The 21,942-nt window shown below is 49.1% G+C and overlaps 1 protein-coding gene across 4 annotated transcripts in view; it reads right to left on the bottom strand.

The window, feature by feature from the left end:
- The window catches only part of RYR1 (ryanodine receptor 1), a 130,456-nt gene that overhangs the window by 73,486 nt on the left and 35,028 nt on the right, over positions 1–21,942 (bottom strand). For all 4 annotated transcript variants that reach the window (XM_066348706.1, XM_066348709.1, XM_066348707.1 and 1 more), the window contains exons 28-46: positions 21,531–21,925; positions 20,473–20,605; positions 19,059–19,219; positions 18,435–18,600; positions 13,968–14,054; positions 13,584–13,810; positions 11,474–12,086; positions 9,761–10,015; positions 9,165–9,365; positions 8,702–8,813; positions 6,947–7,093; positions 3,797–4,070; positions 3,091–3,205; positions 2,868–3,000; positions 2,362–2,456; positions 1,076–1,211; positions 720–906; positions 524–632; positions 51–171 (exon numbers count right to left, since the gene is read on the bottom strand). In XM_066348706.1, the coding sequence (XP_066204803.1) occupies positions 51–171; positions 524–632; positions 720–906; positions 1,076–1,211; positions 2,362–2,456; positions 2,868–3,000; positions 3,091–3,205; positions 3,797–4,070; positions 6,947–7,093; positions 8,702–8,813; positions 9,165–9,365; positions 9,761–10,015; positions 11,474–12,086; positions 13,584–13,810; positions 13,968–14,054; positions 18,435–18,600; positions 19,059–19,219; positions 20,473–20,605; positions 21,531–21,925 (3,667 nt within the window). The remainder of the gene's footprint in view (positions 1–50; positions 172–523; positions 633–719; positions 907–1,075; positions 1,212–2,361; positions 2,457–2,867; positions 3,001–3,090; positions 3,206–3,796; positions 4,071–6,946; positions 7,094–8,701; positions 8,814–9,164; positions 9,366–9,760; positions 10,016–11,473; positions 12,087–13,583; positions 13,811–13,967; positions 14,055–18,434; positions 18,601–19,058; positions 19,220–20,472; positions 20,606–21,530; positions 21,926–21,942) is intronic.

Genomic DNA, 21,942 nt, shown 5'->3' with positions numbered 1-21,942 from the left:
ACACCCACCCTCCCCAACATAACTGCCTTGCTGAACCCACCCCCTCACACCTTTGCCCAGGGTGGGAATCTGCAGTGGGAGGCTGATGATGCCCACAAGGTCGTCCAGGGGCACGAGGGAGCGCAAGATGGCACGGATCCGCAGGGCCTCGCCCTTGCCGGCTTGAATGAGCTGGAGGGGTAATTGGGCATGTCAGTGAAAAGCCCATGTCCCATTTGGTCATCACCCCACTCTATCCCTTCCTAACCCACTGGCAGGCAGAGCAGCGCTCCTTCTCACGCGGCTATCTCTAGGATGCACAGCCCTGACCCCCGCTTGTGTGTGTGTCTTGACCACCCTCTGTTCTCACTGCCTGGTCCCCCCCCACGTGGGACAGGGAGCTCTGATAGAGGGAGGTCTTGAGCTATCTTGGTCACTGGTGTGTCCCCAGCATTGCCTAACCCAGGACCAATGTTGTTGAATGCCTGAATGAAGAGGTTTAAGGTTGGCCATGCATGTCCCACCCTCAGTCTTTGGGTCTCACATGCATCTCCGGTGCACAGCGTCCAAGCAGATCAATCAAGGCAGCATAGAAGGACATGATGGCATGTCCCAGGTGTACCCGGTTTTCCTCAGGGGGCTCCTCCCCAAAGCTGCAGGGGAAGGCAGTTGGTGTGGGTGAGATAGCAAGGGGCACATGAGGGCAGGTTGTTCTGTTGAGGAAAGGGCGGAAGACTCACTGCTCACGCCGCCGCTCCCTGCGGACACCTGGGCCATCCCTCGCAGGGTCCTCAGAGATGCGGATGGCCTCTTCAATGGCAGCCAGCAGTCCTGAGCCGCCTTCGCCCCGCAGGGCTGGCCCAAAGCACTCGGGCTTGCGGATGAGCAGCCGCACCACCACATTGGCATTCTCCTCCACGCTCTCACCTGGTGGCTCAGGTTGAGTCAGGAGGCCTCCTGAGCCCAGGGTCCCTCCCAAGGCAGCCTTGGACACAGCACCTCAAGGGTTCGTGCCCAGACCCTGCCTCCTGTCCAGGCTAGGCCTGTGGCCAGTGGCCCTGGCCTCCTACCCCACTGCCACCACCACCTGCCTCACCGTTGACGAAGACAGCAAAGCGCAGGAAATCCAGGTAGCGCTCACCACCGCAGGGGTTCCAGCCAATGTCTGGGTACCCTTTGGCCAGGAGCATAGGGCAACTCTGAAGGCCACTGCCAGCTAGGTAGGACACCACCTGGAGGCAGAGGAGGGCTCAGCCAGAGGGCAGGCCCACACTACCTTCCTCCCTAGGGCTCTGGTCCCTGCCTATCCCTGGCACTCTGCAACTCCAATTATCTCTGGAACCCTCCGCAAACAGTAACTTTCACTGTCCACCCTCATCTCCCACTTGGACCATCTGCACGATCTCCACCCTGGGCTCCCTGTTCCCTCTCACCAGTCTGTCCCACATGTAGTCAGAGGGACACTACAGACATCTGAGTCAGGTCATGTCCCTCCCCCCCTGCTCAGAATGTTTTGGTGGCACCATTTCACACAGGGTAAAAGCCGGATCCCTCACTGTGGTCCACAACACCCTCCACACAGCCTGCCTGCATTACCTCCTGCCCTCACCTCCCACCACTCACCCCTCACACACTCTGCTCCAACCACACTGGTATGTTTGCTGTTCCTCAAACTCTTAAACTTTACATTGGCTGTTCCCTTGCCTTGAATGCTGTGCCCCATAATGTCTACGTGGCCCCTCACCTCCTTCAGAGCTTTACCTTATTGTCACTTAGGGAGGCTTTCTTTCATCACTCTTGTCTAAACTTGGACACCCTTCTGACACTTGATATTCCTCTCCCCTACTCACTTTTTGCTCTTTAACATTCATCACTAGCGAATATACAATATATTTTACTTATTATTCCTGTTTATTATTCATCCTCCAAACTAGAATGTCCAACTAGAAAAAGGACAAGGATTTTTGACTGTCTCAGTCCCTGTCACATTCCTACTGCCCTTGACAGGTACTGACACATAGTAGGTACTCTGGAAATATTTGTATATAATAATATAATAGTGAGTAACTGTTATTGAGTGTTGACTGTTTTGTAAATGCTTTAACAGACTAATTCTCTGAACAACTCTATAACTTTGTTTTAATTATTGTATTCTTTCTGCAGATGAGGAGACAGAACCCTGGAGAATTTAAGTCATTTGTCCAAGGCCACACAGCTGAGAGGCTGGAGTGTGGATTTGCCCTGCCTTCAGCCCCATGAATGAGTGACTGGGTTCTGTTCTTTCCCTGAAAATTATTTCCCTCTGATTCAGAGGGAAGAGCCCCTCAGAACGGGTCTTGAATCAGCAGGTGCATGCAGGCTCCAGGCCTCCTTCCTCCACACCTTCTCCAGGTCTTGCTCCTGTAATGCCAAGGCCAGCTCGTTGTTGTCAATGACAGAGGCGGCTGCCACGTCCAGGGGTGTGGAGCCCTGCATGCCTGTGAGGGCGAGAGGTGGTGAGAATGCTCTTAGAGGCGCACAGCCACCTGTCTCACTCCTGCCTGTCTTACCTCCTTTGGGAAGCCCTCCCTAACCGCCCCTTTCCAGTCTGAGTTGGGTGGCTCTTCTGGCCTGTGCTTCCCCATTCCAGGCCTGACTACTTCGGGCTGTCGCTGCCTGGGATGGTTTTGTCTTTCCTGCTGCTGCACTGTGAGCCCCGTGAGGGCCAGGCCCCGAGCTGTCTGGGTGTCCCCAGCACTGCCAATTACGGGGCCGGATCAAGGGTGGGTTGAGAGTGAGTGTTTGCTGAGTGGATGAGTGAGTGAACCAGCCATCAGAGACTGAGGTGGGCCTGGATGGACTATCAGGAGTGGGCACTAGGGGGCAGCACTGGACTCGGGGGTTCTCACCCAGGCCAATGCCACTGTTCTCCAGCAGGTAGCTCAGATGGTCAAACATGGAGCGCTGGTTCTGCCGGCTAATGCGGCAGAAGTAGCAGAGGAAGCGGCAGCAGCTCGTCACCATCTTGGGGAAGCGAATCTCCTGGGGCAGGCAGGGCGGGCCAGCAGTCAGGGCCTGCCTTCCCTCCACGGCCCCTGCCGCTGAGCTCTGCAGTCCAAGCAGGACACTTACCTTGGATTCGCCACCCCCGAGGACATTCACCATGACCTCCATGACTGTCTCATGCATGCCCAGTGCCCGCATCAGGTTGGGGTGTTGGTAGAAAACTTTGTTGTTCATGATGTTCCTGTGGACAGGTGGAGTGCTTGGGTGGGGCCCAAGTCCAGTGAGAGCCCCCAGGCCCCTGGGGGAGCCGTCACCAGGTTAGATCCTTTAGGGAGACCTTTGTCATGTTGCCCATTGTATCCTCAAGTGCCTAGAAAGGGCTTGGCACACTGTAGGTGCTTAAAAATGTTTGTTGAGTGAGTGAATGAGGCACCTGACACTAAGTAAGTGCTCAATAATATTATTATTGTTGTTGTTGCTGTTACAAGCAAGAGCTCAGTAAAGATACACAGGGACTCTGCGAGGTAGGCATGGCTCTTCCCCATTGGAGATGAGGAAACTGAAGCTCAAACAGGGTGAACTTTGTGTCAAGAGTTACAGGTGAGTAGAAGCTTTTACCCTGAGGGTGGATAGAGAGGTAAGGGGTGGGGATGTTATTCAGAGAGATGGGCTAACTGCTAAAAGAAATATATCACCCCGAGGATGAGGCACAGGTGGAGGAAGGAGACGTCATCATATCCAGAGGATGTGACCCAGGGGACAAGCTTGAGCCAGAAAGGCTCCCCTCCCTTCCCACGGGTCATGCAAAGTCAAGGAGGGGCCAGGGCCTCACCCAATGCTCTGGATCATGAGATTCTCCTCCTGGGGACCCATCTGCACAATGAGCAGCGAGCGGATCTGGCCCAGGCACTCGAGCAGGCTCATGGTGTCCGCCATGGAGGACGGGGAGATGGTGTACGCCCGGGGCAGGGCGCGCAGCAGTTCCCCGAGCCCGTCGTATTGCCGGTGCAGGAGGCTGAACATGGCCCGGACCAGCTCGGGGCTCTGCACGAAGTCCTCCTGGGCCCAGCGCACCACTGTGTGCGACACCAGCTCCTGTAGTGACTCTGGGAAGGGGACACAAGGATCAGAACACTCTGCCTGGTCAGGGCTTTGAGCCCCAATGGTGCAGAATAGGCACAGCTTTCCACTGGCTTCTTGGTTACTGACCACCTCCATCCCCACCTACGAGGAGTACACGGATTCTGGAAGAGTTTTTTCAATTGCCCTATGAGTCTCTGTTCTCTTCACCCTAACACCCCTTCTATGAGGGCCCCCTACAAGTTTCAAGAGGAAAAAAATTGAATTACTAGAGAACATTAGAGCACTATTATCAGCACTTCACTCTGCCCCTGAGAGCAAAAGCCTCAATTCCATGTGTTCTGTAAAAATACTGCCTACTCCATCACAAGCGTCAACAGACACAAAGAAAACCTGTGAACACTTTGATATCACTAAAATGATGTCAAAACAACTCTTAGCCTGACCAGGTGGTGGTACAGTGGATAAAAACAAAACAAACAAAAAAACCCTTTTATTTCCCCTGGAATCTCACTGGACCTCACCTCACCCATGGCCAGCATCTATTTATCTGTCTGTTTCTCTTTCTCTCCCAACCCTTCTTCCCAGGATATCTGGGAGAAGACAGATATCTCTTGTGTCTCGGGGTTAAAAGAAACCTCTAGGCACTGGCATTAAACGATGGTGTCAATTCATGACCTATAATGTGTTAATCTTACCTTCCTTCCACACTTTGGCCCATCACTTCTGACCTCATTTCTTGACCCTCTCCTGCTTACTTTGCTCCAGCCACATTAACCTCTAAACACACTAAGCAAGTCCCTGCCTCAGGGCCTTTGCTCTGGCTATTCTCGTGTACCCAATTACCCTTCTCCAGACCTTTGCACACCTCACTCCCCTTCTCCTACACCTCCATTTTTGTCCCTCTCCTCTCATCCAACTTTATTCTTAGCACCCATGGCCCCCTGACATTATGGCATATGTATATTTGTATCTGTCATCATATTCTAGCCTGACCAAGGGTAGCACAGTGGATAGAGCATCAGCCTGGACACAGAGGACCTAGGTTCGAAACCCCAAGGTCTCTGGCTTGAGTGCAGGCTCACCAGCTTGAATGTGGGGTTGACAGCTTGAGCATGGAATCACAATTATGACCCCATAATCGCTGGCTTGAAGCCCAAGGTCATTGGCTCGGTTGGAGCCCCCTGGTCAAGACACATATGAGAAAGTAATCAATGAATAACTAAAGTGCTGCAGTTACGAGTTGATGCTTCTCATCTCTCTCCCTTCCTGTCTGTCTGTCTGTCTCAACTCCATGATGTTGGGAACTTTGACTCTTCTCCCTACTGTATTCCCCAGCCCTGTCAATAGTGCCTGGCCTGGAGTTGGCCTAATAAAAGTTTCTTTCTATTTTTTTTCTTTTTAAATTTTTATTTTGTGGCAGAGACAGAGAGAGTCAGAGAGAGGGACAGACAGACAGAAAGGGAGACAGATGAGAAACATCAATTCTTTGTTGCTGTTCCTTAGTTGTTCATTGATTGATTTCTCATATGTGCCTTGATGGGGGGGGGGGGGGGCTACAGCAGACCAAGTGATCCCTTGCTCAAGCCAGCGACCTTGGGTCCAAGTTGGTGAGTCTTGCTCAAACCAGACGAGCCCACACTCAAGCTGGTGACCTCGGGGTCTCGAACCTGGGTCCTCCGTGTCCCAGTCCGACGCTCTATCCACTGTGCCACCTCCTGGTCAGGCAAAAGTTTCTTTTTTATTTACTTTTTAGTGAGAAAGAGAAAGATGAAGGAAAAGAGATGAGAAGCATCAACACATAGTTGTGTCATTCTAGTTGTTCGTTGAGTGCTTCTCATAGTTACCTTGACCAGGGAGTTCAGGCTGAGCCAGTGATCTCTTGCTCAAGCCAGCACCCTTGGGCTTTAAGTTAGTTCCTTTGGGTTCAAGCCAGCGACCATGAGATCATTTTGATGATTTAACGCTCGTCAGTAACTCCACACTCAAGCCAGATAAACCTTTGCTCAAGCCAGTGATCTCAGGGTTTTGAACCCGGAACCTCAGTATCCCAGATCTACTGCACCACCACTGGTCAGGCAAAAATTTTTTGAATGTTGTAGACTAAACTCTGTACCAACATCAGGGACTCTGTCTTTGTGAGATGTGGTTAATATATAGTTTGCATAACAACCTACTGGCACAACATTTATTGTAACTGCTTTTCTTTTTTTTCTTTTTTTGACAGAGACAGAGTCAGAGAGAGGGACAGATAGGGACAGACAAACAGGAAGGGAGAGAGATGAGAAGCATCAGTTCTTCGTTGCAGTTCCTTAGTTGCTCTTGATGGGGGGGTGGCTACAGCAGAGAAAGTGACCCCTTGCTCAAGCCAGCGACCTTTGGGCTCAAGCCAGTGACTATGGGGTCACATCTATGTTCCCACTCAAGCTGGTGAGCCTCCGCTTAAGTCAGATGAGCCTGCACTCAAGCAGGAGATCTCGGGGTTTCAAATCTGGGTCCTCTGCATCCCAGTCCGACACTCTATCCACTGCACCACCGCCTGGTCAGGCCATAACTGCTTTTCTAACCCCTCAGCATGGTAATCATTTCATCAAGAAAGAAAAGCAAAATAGAAAATAAGCCCCAAGGAGATAGAAGCCATGGTGGTACAGGAGTTGCCATGTGTGGAGGTAAGTCTCTGCTTTGGAGGGCCATATCCCCCCCTTGTCCAACTCACATACTGTGCAGCCCGCATTTAGGCCACACCCCCAGTATGCCTCTTTTCTCCTCGTCCTCCACTCCTCCTGTGCTTTCTTTACTCCTCTTTTGTGCTACTTTTCACAGCCTGTCTTGGACCCAAAGGCTCCCCAAGCAAAGGGCTGCCTGCCCCACCTCGTTCCATTCCCGCTGGCCCAGTCCTTACGAGGTTTCTTCTCCTCAGAAGGCAGCTCCTCCTCAGGTTTTTCCTCCTTTTTCTTCACCAGCCGCACTTTCTCCAACAGGCTCATCAAGCGGCTGCCCAGGGTGGCCTCTTCCTCTGGTTCCTCCTCTTCCCCCTCCAGCTGAATTCCTGGAGGTGGTCAAGAAGGGTGGTCACTCATCTGTCTGCTTATTCATCTCCTTAGTCATTCACTTTTTCATTCCTTCATCTGTTTATTTATTCATGCATGCGTTCATGATTTTTTAAATTTATTTCTTTATATGCCCATATGTTTAAAAAATTTTTATTTATTGATTTTAGAGAGAGGGAAAGAGAAAGAAATATGGATATATTACTACACTTATTTATGCATTCATTGGTTGATTCTTGTGTGTGCCCAGACCAGGGATCAAACCCACAACCTTGGCTTATCAGGACAATGCTCTAACCAACTGAGCTACCTGGACAGGGCCATATGTTTATTTTAAAAAATTTTAAATGTTTATTTTATTGATTTTCGAGAGAGGAAGGGAGAAGCAGGAGAGAGACAGGAACATCTGTTCCTTATATGCCCTGACCGGGGATCAAACCAGCAATCTCTGTGCTTCAGAATGATGCTCTAACCAACTGAATTAGCAGGCCAGGGAGGGCCATTAGTTTTTGTAAAATGTATTCATTATTTGAAGCATTTCTCTCTCTTTTTTTTTTACGTTTATTTAGTGAAAGAGGAAGGAAAGAGAGAGAGAGACAGGAACATCAATATGTCCCTGTATGTGCCCTGACTGGGGATCAAACCAGCAACCTCTGTGCTTTGGGATGATGCTCTAACAAACTGAGCTATCCAGCCAAGGCTAAAGCATTTGTTTTTTAAATAATTTACTGTAAATATGTTCAAAGAACTAAAAGAAATCATGACTGAAGTATTAAAGAGAAGTGCGATGACAATGGCTCATCAAATAGGGAATATCAATAATGAACCAGGTCATATAAAAAATAATATAGAAATTCTGGAATTGGAAAGTACAGTAACAATTTTCTTAAGTCACTAGGGAAGTATGACCACATAGATGAGCTGGTAGGATAAAGAATCAGTGAACTTGAAGCTAGGATAATAACAATTATCTAGTCTGAAGAACAGAAAAATAATGGAGAAGAAAACTAACAGAGACCAGTAGGACACCACCAAGTATACCAATATATGCATAATGAGAGTCCCAGAAGAAAAGAGAAAGGAGTAGAAAAAATACTTGTAGAAATATGACCAAAAAGTCCCAAATTTGATGAAAAGTATAAATCTGCACATCCAAAAAAATAAATAAATAAATAAACTCCAAGTAGGATAAATTAAAAAATATCCACACATAGACATATCATACTCAAACTGTTTAAAGGCAAAGGCAAAGAGAAATTTTGAAAGCCAGCCAGAGAAAAACACATCATAAGGGAATCTCAGTAAGATTGTCATTGCCTTATCAGCAGGGAAAATGGAAATCATCCATCCATCACTCCATCCAGCCATCTTTTCACTCATTCCTCTGCTTATAGCCCATCCATCCATATACCCAAATACCCATATAAACATCCTTCCACTCATCATCTGTCTGTTCACTAATACATCTATTTATTCATTTATTCAACCAACCAACAGTTACATAATGCCAACACTATAGATGTTTAAGATCAGGAAATCTTAGGAAAACTTCAGGAGAGATCTCAACGGAAATTTGGGAGGAGGGTTCTCTGATCCCCTCTTCTTACCACAGTGTGCCATTAGGTCTTGATGAAATTCGAGCAAATCTTGTCGAACCTCTTCAGGAAGAGGACATTCTTCCTCTACATAACCATCTTTGAAGTGCACTAACATGTTGATCTAGAAAAAGGTCAAAGGTTAGAATGAGGGTCAGAGACCCCAGAACAGGAATACTGTGGTCAAGGATCAAGATCCAATTTTGAGTCCCTGTCTACAGTTATAAGTCAAAGTGTGAGTTAATGAAGAATATATGGGAGACCAAAGTTTTGAAAGGGGTCAGGGTTGGTCTGGATGACTCGTAGGTCAAGCTGATTCACAGATAGGTAGGGAGAAAGTATGTGCTAAGTGTATCAGTAGGGTTAGACATCAAGTACACGTTTAGAGGTTGAGTACCATTAGTGATCAGAGTAGGAGAGGGGTTGAGGTTGGGATTTAGACAATAAAGTGAATCAGGGTCAGGGGTCAAAGGACCTGCTCCTGGGGTGGAGAGCGGAACTCGCGAGTACGTCGAGCAGTCTCAGCTGCAGACATGGTGAAAGCTCTCATGAGGATGCCGTAACGTTCTCTCTGGTTGGCCTGGAGCTTGTCCACGTAGCGCTCTGCAAAGGCTGCCAGAGACTCCACACGGTGCTGCAGCTCTTGGTCACAGAAATACTCCAGCAGGTGGCACATCTGTGGGAGAACAACCATGCAGTAGGAGGGATTGTGGTAAGACCATCAGGACTTCCTTGAAATTTTTTTTGCTTTCTCTCCCCTCCCAATAGCTCTGACTTAGTTCAGCTACCATCATCTCCTGCCTGGATCCTTAAACCAGACTTCTCCATGATCTCATTTCTCCAATTCATTTCCCACTTGAAAACTAGAGAGATAATTCCAAGCCAACAGTTGTGGGAGGACCCACACAGAGAGATCATTCCAGCCACGACTCAGCCCAGCCGCTCGCCAGCAGTACTCCACTGCTCTATACATTTTCATAGCTCCCCACTCAGGACAAATCCAGACTCAGGCCTCATCACTGTGTCTTCCAGACCAGATGAATGGATGTTGGAAAACAAGAACCAGCCCACCTGTAATTTCACAGACTCTGGCAACTTCATCTGGAGAAGCCCCTCCTCCAAGTCTTCTTTTTCCCCTTCTGCTGTCTCCTCTTCTTCTTTTTCCTCCTCTTCCTTCTCCTGTGCCTCTTCCTCCTCATCTTCCTCCTTCTCCTCTTCATCTTCTTCCTCCTCCTCCTCCTCTTCCTCTTCTTCCTCAGTGAATACCTCAGGTTCAATCATCTTCAATATCTGTTTCACATCCTCATCACCAAAGATGCCCATCACCTACAGGACAAAGCTGGGTCTTTCACTGTGGCCTGCAGAGCCTCCACAATCAAGTCCCAGCATCATTTCCCAGACTTGTTTCTCCTGCACATGGCAGATTCACTCCTGCATTGGCTCCTCCTGCATACGGTTCCTCCCACAAGCAGAAATGGCATACCTCTGCCCTGACATTCATTCTACTTAACATTCCCTCAGATTCACATCCTGTGTCCCACCCACATGGTCCACAGCACATAACGAAACATGAGCAGCACCTCTCCCTTCATAAGTAAGTGTCTATTTTTCCAAGCTTGGAACAGGACACACCCTCTACTTGATGGAGGCCCTTAGAGCTTCCAGTATATGCCAGTTCTTAGTCAACATAGTGGGGATGCTAACAGATGAAAGGAGAGTGGGTAGATAAAAAAGAAGAGTTTAGAAAGAGAAACATGGATGAATGGGGTGAGAATTGGGTGGCTGAATTAACAGATGGGATGCTAAGGGTCTGAAAGAGAAAGATGGATGGATGGACAATGAATGGAGAGGTAAAGGTAAAGGTGGAGGAAGAGATGGTGGGTAGGTGGATGACAGGACAAATGATGTATAGATAGGTGGTTAGGTTGATGGATGTATGAGCAAGTAAAGGAGTGGATGGGAAAACATAAATGGATCATGAGGTAGAGTGGGCTGGATGGAAGAGTTTGTGTACAAAAAGTTAGATTGTTAGGTAGGTATACGGATAAATCATTAAATTGATATGTAAATGAGGGTACATGAAATAAGGTATGAATAGAAGATGGAGATTGGGTGAATGGATTAGTGGATGAATGAGTGTAGATGGTTGAATGGGTTTGTAGGTAGGTGGATGGGTTAAAAATACATATGGATGGACAGGTAGGTGGGGGATAAAGAATGAATGGATCTGTGGATGGTGAATGGATGTATATATGGATGTATGGGTGTGCAGGTGAAAACAATGATAATTGAATGTATGAAAGGAAAAGGATGAATAAGTAAGTGGGTAGGTAGATAGATGAATAGGTAGAATGGTGGATGAGCCGATGTATGAGAGAATGGAAGCCTGAATGTAAAACTACATTAAAAGCTGGTCAGATTGATATATAGATGGGTTGCTATATGGTTGGAGAATGGAAGAATAAATAGATTAATAGAATTGTGGATGGGAAGATGAGAATATATATGAGTGAATTTATGGATGGGTCCATGGATGAATGAATGATGGTTGAATGGATGAATGGAAAGAAGAGATTAATAAATATGAATAGATGACAGATGAACAGAGGAAAAAGTAAATGAAGAGTGAATAGGTAGTGGAGGAATACATTGAAATGTGGAGGATGCATAGATGGAAAGATGAATGGATGGTTGGATGCATAAAGGGAAGGGGAATTGTATGTATGGACAGATAATTTGGACTGTGGAAGAGTGGGACAGAGGAGAGCAGAAGGAAGCCATTACCAGCAGGGTGGACACAAGCTTCAGCACAGGGACAAACTGGAACTCCACAGAGCCCCCGACAGGGTCGCGTGCATGCTGCCCACCATCTCGCACTGCCTCCCCCAGCATTCTCAGTGCTTTGTCCCGTAGGGCCTCCAGAGGGATGCTGGGACTGAGGCGGGCTGGGGCTTCTGCCATCCCAGCAGCTGGCAGGGCAGCCACGAAACAGGGGGGTGAGAAATGATGTGGAGGCCGCAGCGAGGTGGTGATGCCAACGCCAGGCAGGCCATGGCGGCAGGGACCATTATCCGTGTTTCTTCCAGGTGGGAAGAGGGTGATGGTACGGGTCTCCGGCGTGAGGGGCACGATGTACTCGGAAAGCATGGAGCGGCGGCTGCGGCAGGCACTTTCCAAGTGGATGCTGATGAGGAGATCGTAGTAGCCAGCACGCAGGGGGCCGGGCAGGTGTGCGTCCTCCAGGGCGTGCAGCAGCTGCGCCTGGTCCACGTGGCTGCACAGGGCATGCGCCACGCGGTTGTTGCCCAGGGCGCACACTGCGCGGTACAGACGGAGGGTGTGGGAGTGGAATCGCTGCAGGTTCAGGCGCTCAGACAGCTCCAGGATATCCATGCACCTGTGGCAGAATGGGCCACAGACAGGCACAGAGCGGGCAGAGGAAGTGGGAGACCGACATGGACCACAGAGAAGCAAAAAGGTGCATAGGTGAGTTTTGGCAGCCCCAGCAGGGAATTCTAGCGATCTGCTGGGCCAAGTTTCATGAGGTCTGTGGAGCCTTTCAGTGGTTCTGGAAGTCCTTCCAGGGTCTGGGGGAATGTCTGGCACTCTGGGGGTATCTGTGACTCCACAGAGGAGATCTGGTGACTCTGAGATATATCTGGAATCCCAAATTAGGCCTGAATCCCCCCTTCACCCCTAGCAGGTCTGAGACCCTGATTATGCCTAAGCACTGCTAGAATGTAAACACCACTACGGAAGGACATTTCTGCCTGTTCTGGGCGTTTTTTTTTTCCTTTCTGTATTCCCAAAACCTAAACAGGACTTAACACATAGCAAATGCTCAGTAGATATTTGTTGACTGAATAAATGAATGTGTCTGGCCCCTGAAGATGAGTGTGAGCCCACTGAGTTATACGTGAGCATTACTAGAATGTTTGTTCACAGGGTTTTGTGTCTCCAGCCGAGAATGCTACCAGTCACAGGAGTTCAAAGCTATTTGTCAAGTGAATGAATAAAGGAAAGATGACGCATGTTGGGAGCCTCCTGGGTGAATCTAGGATTCCTGGACATGCTTAGAATCCTGCAGAGCATTTCTGCCATACATGTGAACATATGTCCACCCAAGTGTGTCTGGGTCTCCTGGAATGGGTTTGAAGAACTTCATGGAATACATCGGAAGTCCTCCTGGGTGTACCCAAGAGACCTTCTTGGCCTCTCCAAGTAATGCACAGGACCCTCCCAGTGTACTTGAGGTCCCTGGGGTGTTGTGTGGTTTTTTTTTTTATAATCATTCTTTTTTTTTTTTAGAGAGAGGAGAGGGAGAGACAAAGAGAGAGAGAGGAGAGACAGCGAGAGAGAAGGGGGGAGGAGCAGGAAGCATCAACTCCCATATGTGCCTTGACCAGGCAAGCCCAGGGTTTCGAACCAGCGACCTCAGCATTTCCAGGTCGATGCTTTATCCACTGCACCACCACAGGTCAGGCTTTTGTGTGGGTTTTTGATGTGGGTCTGGGCTCCCTAAAATGGGTTTGGAGCCCTGCATGGTGGGTCTGAAGCTCCTTGAGATGTTGCCTCTGGTACCCTGAGGTGGGTCTATGGTCCATTAAGAAGAGTCTAGGGTCCCCTGAGGTAGGGCTGGAGTTCCCTAGAGTGCATCTGGGGGTGCCTGGGCTGAGTCTGGGTCCCCTGAATTGTGTCTTGGGTCCACTGAGATGAACCTGAGGCCCCCTGGGGTGTTATCTGTGAACAGTAAATTAGATCTGCAGCCTTTTGGAGTGTTTCCTAGAGTCCCAGAGTAGTGGTGGGGGGGCACTGAGTTGGATCCAGAACCAGAAGTGTTTGCAATACCCACCCCCACCACCCCACCCCCTAGTGCAGCTGGGCTGGCCCTGACCTGTTCTCCTCAGGGATGTGCAGCGCCATCATGGTCAGTGGCTCCTCACACTGCACGACCCAGCCCAGCCGCTCGCCAGCACGCTGAGTCTCCACCTGCAGGAAGTGGTTGGGCATGCGGCTCCACGAGATGGGCATCAGCATCTGCATCTCCAGCCGTGGTGGGCACTGCGGGGCCGGGTTCTTGCGCTCACTCAGAAACATGGCGGCCGACAGTGGCATGATGTTCTGGAGGCATGGTGCATGGGTCAGGACTCCCAGTTCTCGGTCCTGCCACCCTGCTTCCAGGGAAACCTCCCAGATAGACCCCTCCCTTCCGGCTACTCTTCCAGCCTGACCTCCCATACCTCCCCCACCTTGACCTCTCCCATCACTGCAGTCTTACCTTCTGCTTCCCCAGCTCAAACTGGATGACGTTCTGGTGTGTGGGCAGGACAAAGACAGCAGGAAAGAGCTTCGTGTTGGGTTCCACCTGACAAGGGAGAACAAGGCAGGATGAAGAAGAGGGTGAGCTGGAGGTGGTGTTGACTTTGGAACTCACTCTGGGGCTGACTGTCTCATCCTGATTCTGTTGGCATCTGCAGATCCAAACTCAGGCACTGTCGGCTCCACAGAGGCCCCAAAGTCACCCTCTGATCCAGCCAGAACATCCTCTTCCAACTCCACTGGGACAAGCTGTCCTCTGGGTCTCTGTGCACATCATCTCCCCCACCACAAATGCCATTCCCATTTCTCTGCCAAGTTTATTCATTCTCCAAAACCCAGAAAGTGTCCTCTAACTCCCCTTCCCCCAGCCCCTCTGATCTTCCCAGTGGAACCCACCCAGCCTCCACCACCACAAACACCTGGGAAACAGTCTTGCCAAAACCAAACCTGGGCCCTGGCCGGTTGGCTCAGTGGTAGAGCATCGGCCTGGTGTGCAGGAGTCCCGGGTTTGATTCCCGGCCAGGGCACACAGGAGAAGCGCCCATCTGCTTCTCCACCCCTCCCCCTCTCCTTTCTCTCTGTCTCTCTCTTCCCCTCCCGCAGCCGAGGCTCCATTGGAGCAAAGATGGCCCGGGTGCTGGGGATGGCTCTGTGGCCCCTGCCTCAGGCGCTAGAATGGCTCTGGGTGCAACAGAGCGATGCCCCAGAGGGGCAGAACATCGCCCCCTGGTGGGCGTGCCGGGTGGATCCCGGTCGGGTGCATGCAGGAGTCTGTCTGACTGCCTCCCTGTTTCCAGCTTCGGAAAAATGAAAAAAATAATAATAATAATAAAATAAAAACCAAACCTGGATCTATTGCACCTCTGCACCCATCTTCCAGTTTGCAGGGAATACAGGGGACAGAGGAAAATGTTAGAAGGATATCGCAGGGCTTTGTCAGCCAGATCCTGACAGTGGGGAACTAACTCTCAGTGTTCAGATGACAAGTGTGCACAAAGAATTCCCTGGGCTTTGTTAAAAATGCACATTCTGAGTCAGTAGGTCTGGGGAGAGGCTTGAGAATAGGCATTTTTCTTTAAAAAATTGTTTTAAATTACTGTTGACATAAAATATTATACTATTTTCAGATGTACAACATAGTACAACTTTACAAAGTGACCACCCTGATAAGTCTAGTACCCGCCTGACACAATACATACAATATTATCAACTATATTCCCTATGCTGTACTTGAGCCCAAGGTCGCTGGCTTGAGCAAGGGGTCACTGGCTCAGCTGGAGCTCCCTTATGAAGGCACGTATGAGAAGCAATCAATGCACAACTAAGGTGCTGCAACTACAAGTTGATGCTTCTCATCTCTCTCCCTTCCTGTCTGTCTGTCCCTCTCCCTTTCTCTCTCTCACTATAAAACAAAACAGCCCTGGCCGGTTGGCTCAGTGGTAGAACGTCAGCCTGGTGTGTGAAAGTCTTAGGTTTGATTCTCGGCCAGGGCACACAGAAGAAGCGCCCATCTGCTTCTTCACCCTTCCCCCTCTCCTTCCTCTCTGTCTCTCTCTTCCCCTCCCGCAGCCAAGGCTCCATGGGAGCAAAGTTGGCCTGGGTGCTGAGGATGGCTCCATGGCTTCCGCCTCAGGCGCTAGAATAGCTCTAGCCACAGCAGAGCAATGCCCCAGATGGGCCAAGCATCGCCCCCTGGTGGGCATGCCAGGTGGATCCCAGTGGGGCGCATTTGGGAGTCTGTCTGGCTGCCTCCCTGCTTCTAACTTCGGAATAAAACAATAAGTAAATAAATAAATAAAACAAAATAATAATGCTACAATGAACATAGAGGTCCATATGTCTTTTCAAATTGGTGTTATGTATTTCTTCAGATAAATACCCAGAAATGGAATTGCTGGGTGATATGGCAGTTGTGTCTTTAATTTTTTTGAGGTACTTCCATACAGTTTTTCATAGTGACTGCACCATTTTCATTCCCACAAGCAGTACACCAGGGTTCCCTTTTCTCCACATCCTCACCAACACTTGTTGATTCTTTTTTTTTTAATTTTTTTTTAATTTATTCATTTTAGAGAGGAGGGGGGAAGAGAGAGAGAGAGAGAAGGGGGAGGAGCAGGAAGCATCAACTCCCATATGTGCCTTGACCAGGCAAGCCAGGGTTTTGAACCGGCGACCTCAGCATTTCCAGGTTGACGCTTTATCCGCTGTGCCACCACAGGTCAGGCCAACACTTGTTGATTTATTGACAATAGCCATTCTGACAGATGTGAGGTGATATATCATTGTTGTTTTAATTTGCATTTCCCTGATGATTAGTGATGTAGAAAATATTTTTGTAGAAATTCTGCCTTTTAATAAACTCTCAGGTGATGCAGACCCCACTGGTCCAGGGACCACACTTTGATGAGTGAAGCTCTCTAAAGAATTAACAGCTTGATTTCTTCAACAAATACATTTCAGAGAGAGAGAGAGAGAGAGAAATATGGAGGGGAAATATACATGTAAAAAGAGATTCAAGGACATAACAATCATTAAAATATATGAGCTTATTTAAGCCCTGCCCGGTTGGCTCAGCGGTAGAGCATTGGCCCAACATGTGGAAGTCCTGGGTTCAACTCCCGGCCAGGGCACACAGGAGAAGAACCTATCTGCTTCCCCACCCTTCCCCCTCTCCTTCACTCTCTGTCTCTCTCTCTTCCCCTCCTGCAGCCAAGGCTCCATTGGAGCAAAGTTGGCCTGGGCACTGAGGATGCTCCATGGCCTCCACCTCAGGCACTAGAATGGCTCCAGTTGCAAAGGAACAATGCCCCAGATGGGCAGAGCATCTCCCCCTAGTGGGCATGCTGGGTGGATCCTGGTCAGGCACATGCGGGAGTCTGTCTCTCTGCCTCCCTGCTTTTCACTTCAGAAAATTACAAATAATAATAATAATAATAATAAATAAAATAAAATAAAATATATGAGCTTATTTAGACTTCAATACAAACAACAAATGGTACAAAGATGTCTATGAGAGAACCAGAGGAATTTGAACATGGATTGGATATTTGATGGTATTTAGGAATTACTAGGATTTTTTAAAGGTGCTATTGGTATTGTGGTTATGCTTCTTTAAAGACACCTTTTTAGAGATATATCCTGAAAATAGATAAAAACCATATGATGTCTGGGATCTCTTTCAAAGTCATCCAGGTGGGCCAGGCCTGTGGTGGCACAGGGGATAGAGCATTGACCTGGAACGCTGAGGTTGCTGGTTCGAAACCCTGGGCTTGCCTGGTCAAGGCATATAAGACAATGAACAACTGAAGTGAAGCAACTATGAGTTGATACTTCTGACTCCCTCCACTTGTCTCTCTCCTCTATCTTTAAAGTCAATAAATAAAAATTAAAAAAAAAAAGTCATCTGGTGAGTGTGGAAGTGAAGGTGGATGGGGGGTAGGGACGAAGGCAGACTGGCTGTGAGGCTACAATAGCTGAGGCTGCGTAATGAGGGCATGGAGGGTTATTATGCTATTCTATATTTGTACATTTTTGAAGTTCTCTACTTAAAATTAAGTTTTATAAAATGCAACTTAGATGGATTAATGGGTGTATAGGAGAACAAATATTTTATATATTCACTGTAGTAAAACATGGATGGTAGATTCTTGGCAGTGGGTATATGGGTGTTCACTGTACATATCCTTTTTTTTTTTTTTTTAATTTTTATTTATTTATTTATTTTTACAGGGACAGAGAGAGGGATAGATAGGGACAGACAGACAGGAACGGAGAGAGATGAGAAGCATCAATCATCAGTTTTTCGTTGGGACTCCTTAGTTGTTCATTGATTGCTTTCTCATATGTGCCTTGACCGTGGGCCTTCAGCAGACCGAGCAGTAACCCCTTGCTCGAGCCAGCGACCTTGGGTCCAAGCTGGTGAGCTTTTTTTGGCTCAAGCCAGATGAGCCCGCGCTCAAGCTGGCAACCTCGGGGTCTCGAACCTGGGTCCTTCCACATCCCAGTCTGACGCTCTATTCACTGCGCCACCACCTGGTCAGGCTGTACATTTCCTTTTAATTTTGCAGTATACTTGAAATTTTTCATAATAAAATACTGAGAAGGAAAACCTTACTTTAGGATTCTGGCCCACCAACGGTGTTCCGTGATTAGAGAAAATGTGGCGACTGGTGGCACCCAGCCTACTAGGGAATATGGACCTCTCTCTAAGGTCAAGGCTATGCTCTGTCTCCTTTCTGGACCTCAGTTCAATAGGTTGTTCAACTAGGTGGTCTCCCGGGGCCTCCCAGCTTCAGCCCGTCTTGAGAACAGACTAGGTGCTTTGTCCCGTCTTCCTAAGGTCTGGCCTCCAGGGATGTCTGGGAGGTTTTCCCAGGATGCTGGGACATGAGGACGCTATTGCCAAGCTGCAGAGGTCTGGGCTCACCTGGAAAAAGGTGTTGCTCTCTTTGCCATTGGCTGTAAAGGTCATTAGGCCAGTGGCCAAGTCCACCAGGCAGCCAATGACAAGGTCCATGTGGCTGATCCGGCCTTGCTGCCCGGAGCTCACAAAGTCGCCACCCCACACCATGTAGCAGTTGCTGCACTTGAGGCTGGAGGAGACAGGGATGGTCAGTGCACAGGTCCTCAGCCAAGGCACTCTGGGCCCCAGGCACCCCTTCCCCAGTCTCCTAGCATACCATTCTAGGGGGCTCATTCCCAAACCTCCACCACTTACAGACCTGAGCACTGACACCTCTTCCCCAGCCCCTGAGCCGCTCAGAGCTAGAATTCTTAGAGGCTGCTGGGATGTTATGGAAGGAGGAGAAGGAAGCAAAGCATGGAGGAGGGAAAGAGAAAGAAGGTAGCATAGAAAGAAGAGGGCAAAATGAAAAAGGAGGAGTACATAGAAAAGGAAAAATGGAAAAAGAAGAGGAGGAGGAAAAGGCAGAGCAGGAGCCATTGGAAGAAAATAAACAGGAAGAGAGGAGAAAAAGTAGCAGGGAAGCTTCTGAGCCAGGTGCCCAGCACTGACCTCCCACCTCCCACAGTCCCTACCCCTGCCCCGCACCTTCTGTGGACGTTGCCTTGTTCGTCCCCCATGGTCACTGTCACTGCCCGGACCTTGCTGAGGTCGAAGTTCATGTCGTGCTGGTGGTAGTCGGGGGTGACCCAGCCCACCCACACGCAGCTGGGCTCCTGGCCAGCGAAGACCCTCACGGAGTAATAGTACTGGAGAGCCAAAGGGGAGACCAGTGGTTAGTCTATGAAAATGGTGACACAGGGCTTCCCTGGTACTCTGAGTGGGCTTCCCTGGATTATCAGTGTCTTCTGGGAGTTTAACAAGAAGTTGCCAGGCTCTGGCCAGTTGGCTCAGTGGTAGAGCATTGGCCTGGCATGTGGAAGTCCCAGGTTCAATTCCTGGCCAGTGCACATGAGAAGCACCCATCTTTTTCTCCACCCTTCCCCCTCTCCTTCCTCTCTCCCTCTCTCTCTCTCTCTCTCTCTCTTCCCTTCCTGGAGCCAAGGCTCTATTGGAGCAAAGTTGGCCCAGGCGCTGAGGATGGCTCCATGGCCTCTGCCTCAGGTGCTAGAATGGCTCTGGTTGCAATGAAGCAATGCCCCAGAGGGGCAGAGCATCGCCCCCTCATGGGCTTGCCAGGTGGATCTGGTCGGGCGCATGCAGGAGTCTGTCTCTCTGCCTCTCACTTCAGGAAAAAAAAAAAAAAAAGAAGTTGCTAGATTTGAGAACTCCTGGGTCCATGTCTCTCTGTTTCTGTGTCCACTGATGCATTTTTAAAAAGATTTTATTTATCCATTTTAGAGAGGAGAGAGAGAGAGAGAGAGAGAGAGAGAGAGAGAGAGAGAAATAGGGAGAAATAGGGAGAAGGGGGGAGGAGCAGGAAGCATCAACTCCCATATGTGCCTTTACCAGGCAAGCCCAGGATTTTAAACCAGTGACCTCAGCATTCTAGGCTGTCACTTTATCCACTGAGCCACCACAGGTCAGGCCTACTGATGTATTTCTTAATTTGGGAATCCTTTGGGACTATTTTGTGATACCCCCAAATTTGGGTCTCTCTTCAAGTTACAACAAAATTATAAATAAATAATGGCTAACAAATGGTTCACTGATTAGTTCACAAATTAACTCACTTAATCCTTATAATTACCATCAAGTGAGTACAATTTTTATCCCCATCTTACTGATGGGAAAACCATAGAGCAGTGCTGTGACTTATCCAAGTGGCATGCAGGTCACCCATGATCCTAACATTAGACTGTTTGTCTCCAAAAATATTCCAGATTTGGGGAGCCCCCAAACTGTATTAAAATAATTGTGAACTTTTGTTCCCAGGAATACATTAGAATAACTTAAATGTGGATATATTGAGGTGTTCTCATGTATGGGCAGTTACTGGGGATCATAGCATGAAATTCTAAAATCTGAGGGGTTTCTGAAATGGAAGGTCCCCAGTTCAGACCGTGGTGGTGTTGAGGATGATCTCAGGGTCATCACGGTCATCAGCAGGTACCACCTCTCGAGGGAGTCGGGGCAGAGTGGGGGTGGCTGGTGGCTGGGTCATCATGGCAGCCTTCTTGGCCTTGAATAAGAACCTGGTGGTGGGAGAAGTGGCATAAGGCCCAGCTCTCAAGCCCCGCCCCCCGGCCCTCCCAACCACCACATTCATGCCCCCCACATCTGTCCTAACTACATCTTGTTTCTCGTACCCAAGGCCTTGCCTCTAGAAGGATGGAATTCCCAACAGTGCCAGCCCAGTCCATTCTGAAGGTGCTCTGCTGTGTGCTTGTGGATGCTGGCTGACACAAATTTAGAGGTGCCTCTGAGAACATGAAGGAACTTTGGGGTATACAGTGGTCCCCAAAGCCTGCATTTCTCATATGGGTATTAAAGGAATTTGGGAAAGGACAGTTCTTCATGTGTGGCACTGACTTGTACACTGAAAGCAAGTTAGAATCCTTGGAATCCCAGCACCCCCAAAACTGTCATAACCCAAATCTTCCATCATTTCCAAATATACCAAAAAGACACAGAGCTACAGCCTATTGTAAACCACTGCCATGGTTAGTGGGATTGCATTTCAATTCAAGTTTTAATGCCTTTGGAGGGTGTTCCTTGAAATAATTTTGGGGAGTATACTTAAGACACAGAAATGACCCTACTTTAGAAGACCACTGATGCTCACTGGGATACCTTCAAGTATAGTCAACTCTACCAGGACACTGAGGCCCTTCCTTTAGTGTCCATTGTTAATGAAGTTCATTGGGTGAAGTACTTTGAGGCACACCAGGTACCCCAGGGATAGTGGAGTTCTCCACATATAGTGGGGTACCCCAATTTTATATTCTCATGGAAATTAGAGCTTACTAGGAAAATAATAATAGGACCCTTCAGTATTCTGACTCACTTAGCATATATGGAAACACCTTGGGGTACAATGGCATCTCCTGAGTCATTAAGGTTGCCTAACTGGGGGTTCCAGGACAGACCCCAGGCCCTACCCTGCCCACCTTGACTCACCCTCTCTTCTTGTTCTTCTCTGTGGTAGCATCCTTCTCATTTTCCGCCCTGACAGGCTGGGCCTCTACCCCAGCCTGGGGGGTGCCTCCGGGTGCCCCCTCCTTGGCAGTTCCCTCTTTGCCCCCCTCGGCCTCGCCCCAGCGCCCAGCCGAGCGGCGCAGGTTTTCATAGTCAGTGTCGGGCTCTGCTGCCCGGGCCTCATCCTCAGCAGGGGGCTGCAGGCCGGGGGAGGCCAGAGGGGTGGCCCCTGCAGTGCAGCGGAAGTGCTGGTGGAACTGTACTGGAAGGCTCAGCCGAAGAAAGAGCATCTCCACTAGACTGTTCTGGGAGCCCCAGGTGCGGTGGGTCAAGCGCAAGCAGGGGGGCGTATCCACAGTGCCGTCCACACGAGCCACCTGGAAAGGGGGGCAGG

Source organism: Saccopteryx leptura, chromosome 9, assembly GCF_036850995.1.
Source record: "Saccopteryx leptura isolate mSacLep1 chromosome 9, mSacLep1_pri_phased_curated, whole genome shotgun sequence".
NCBI classification, from domain to species: Eukaryota; Metazoa; Chordata; class Mammalia; order Chiroptera; family Emballonuridae; genus Saccopteryx; species Saccopteryx leptura.
Note: the sequence above shows the minus strand (reverse complement) of the source record. Positions and strands in the feature narration are given on the sequence as shown.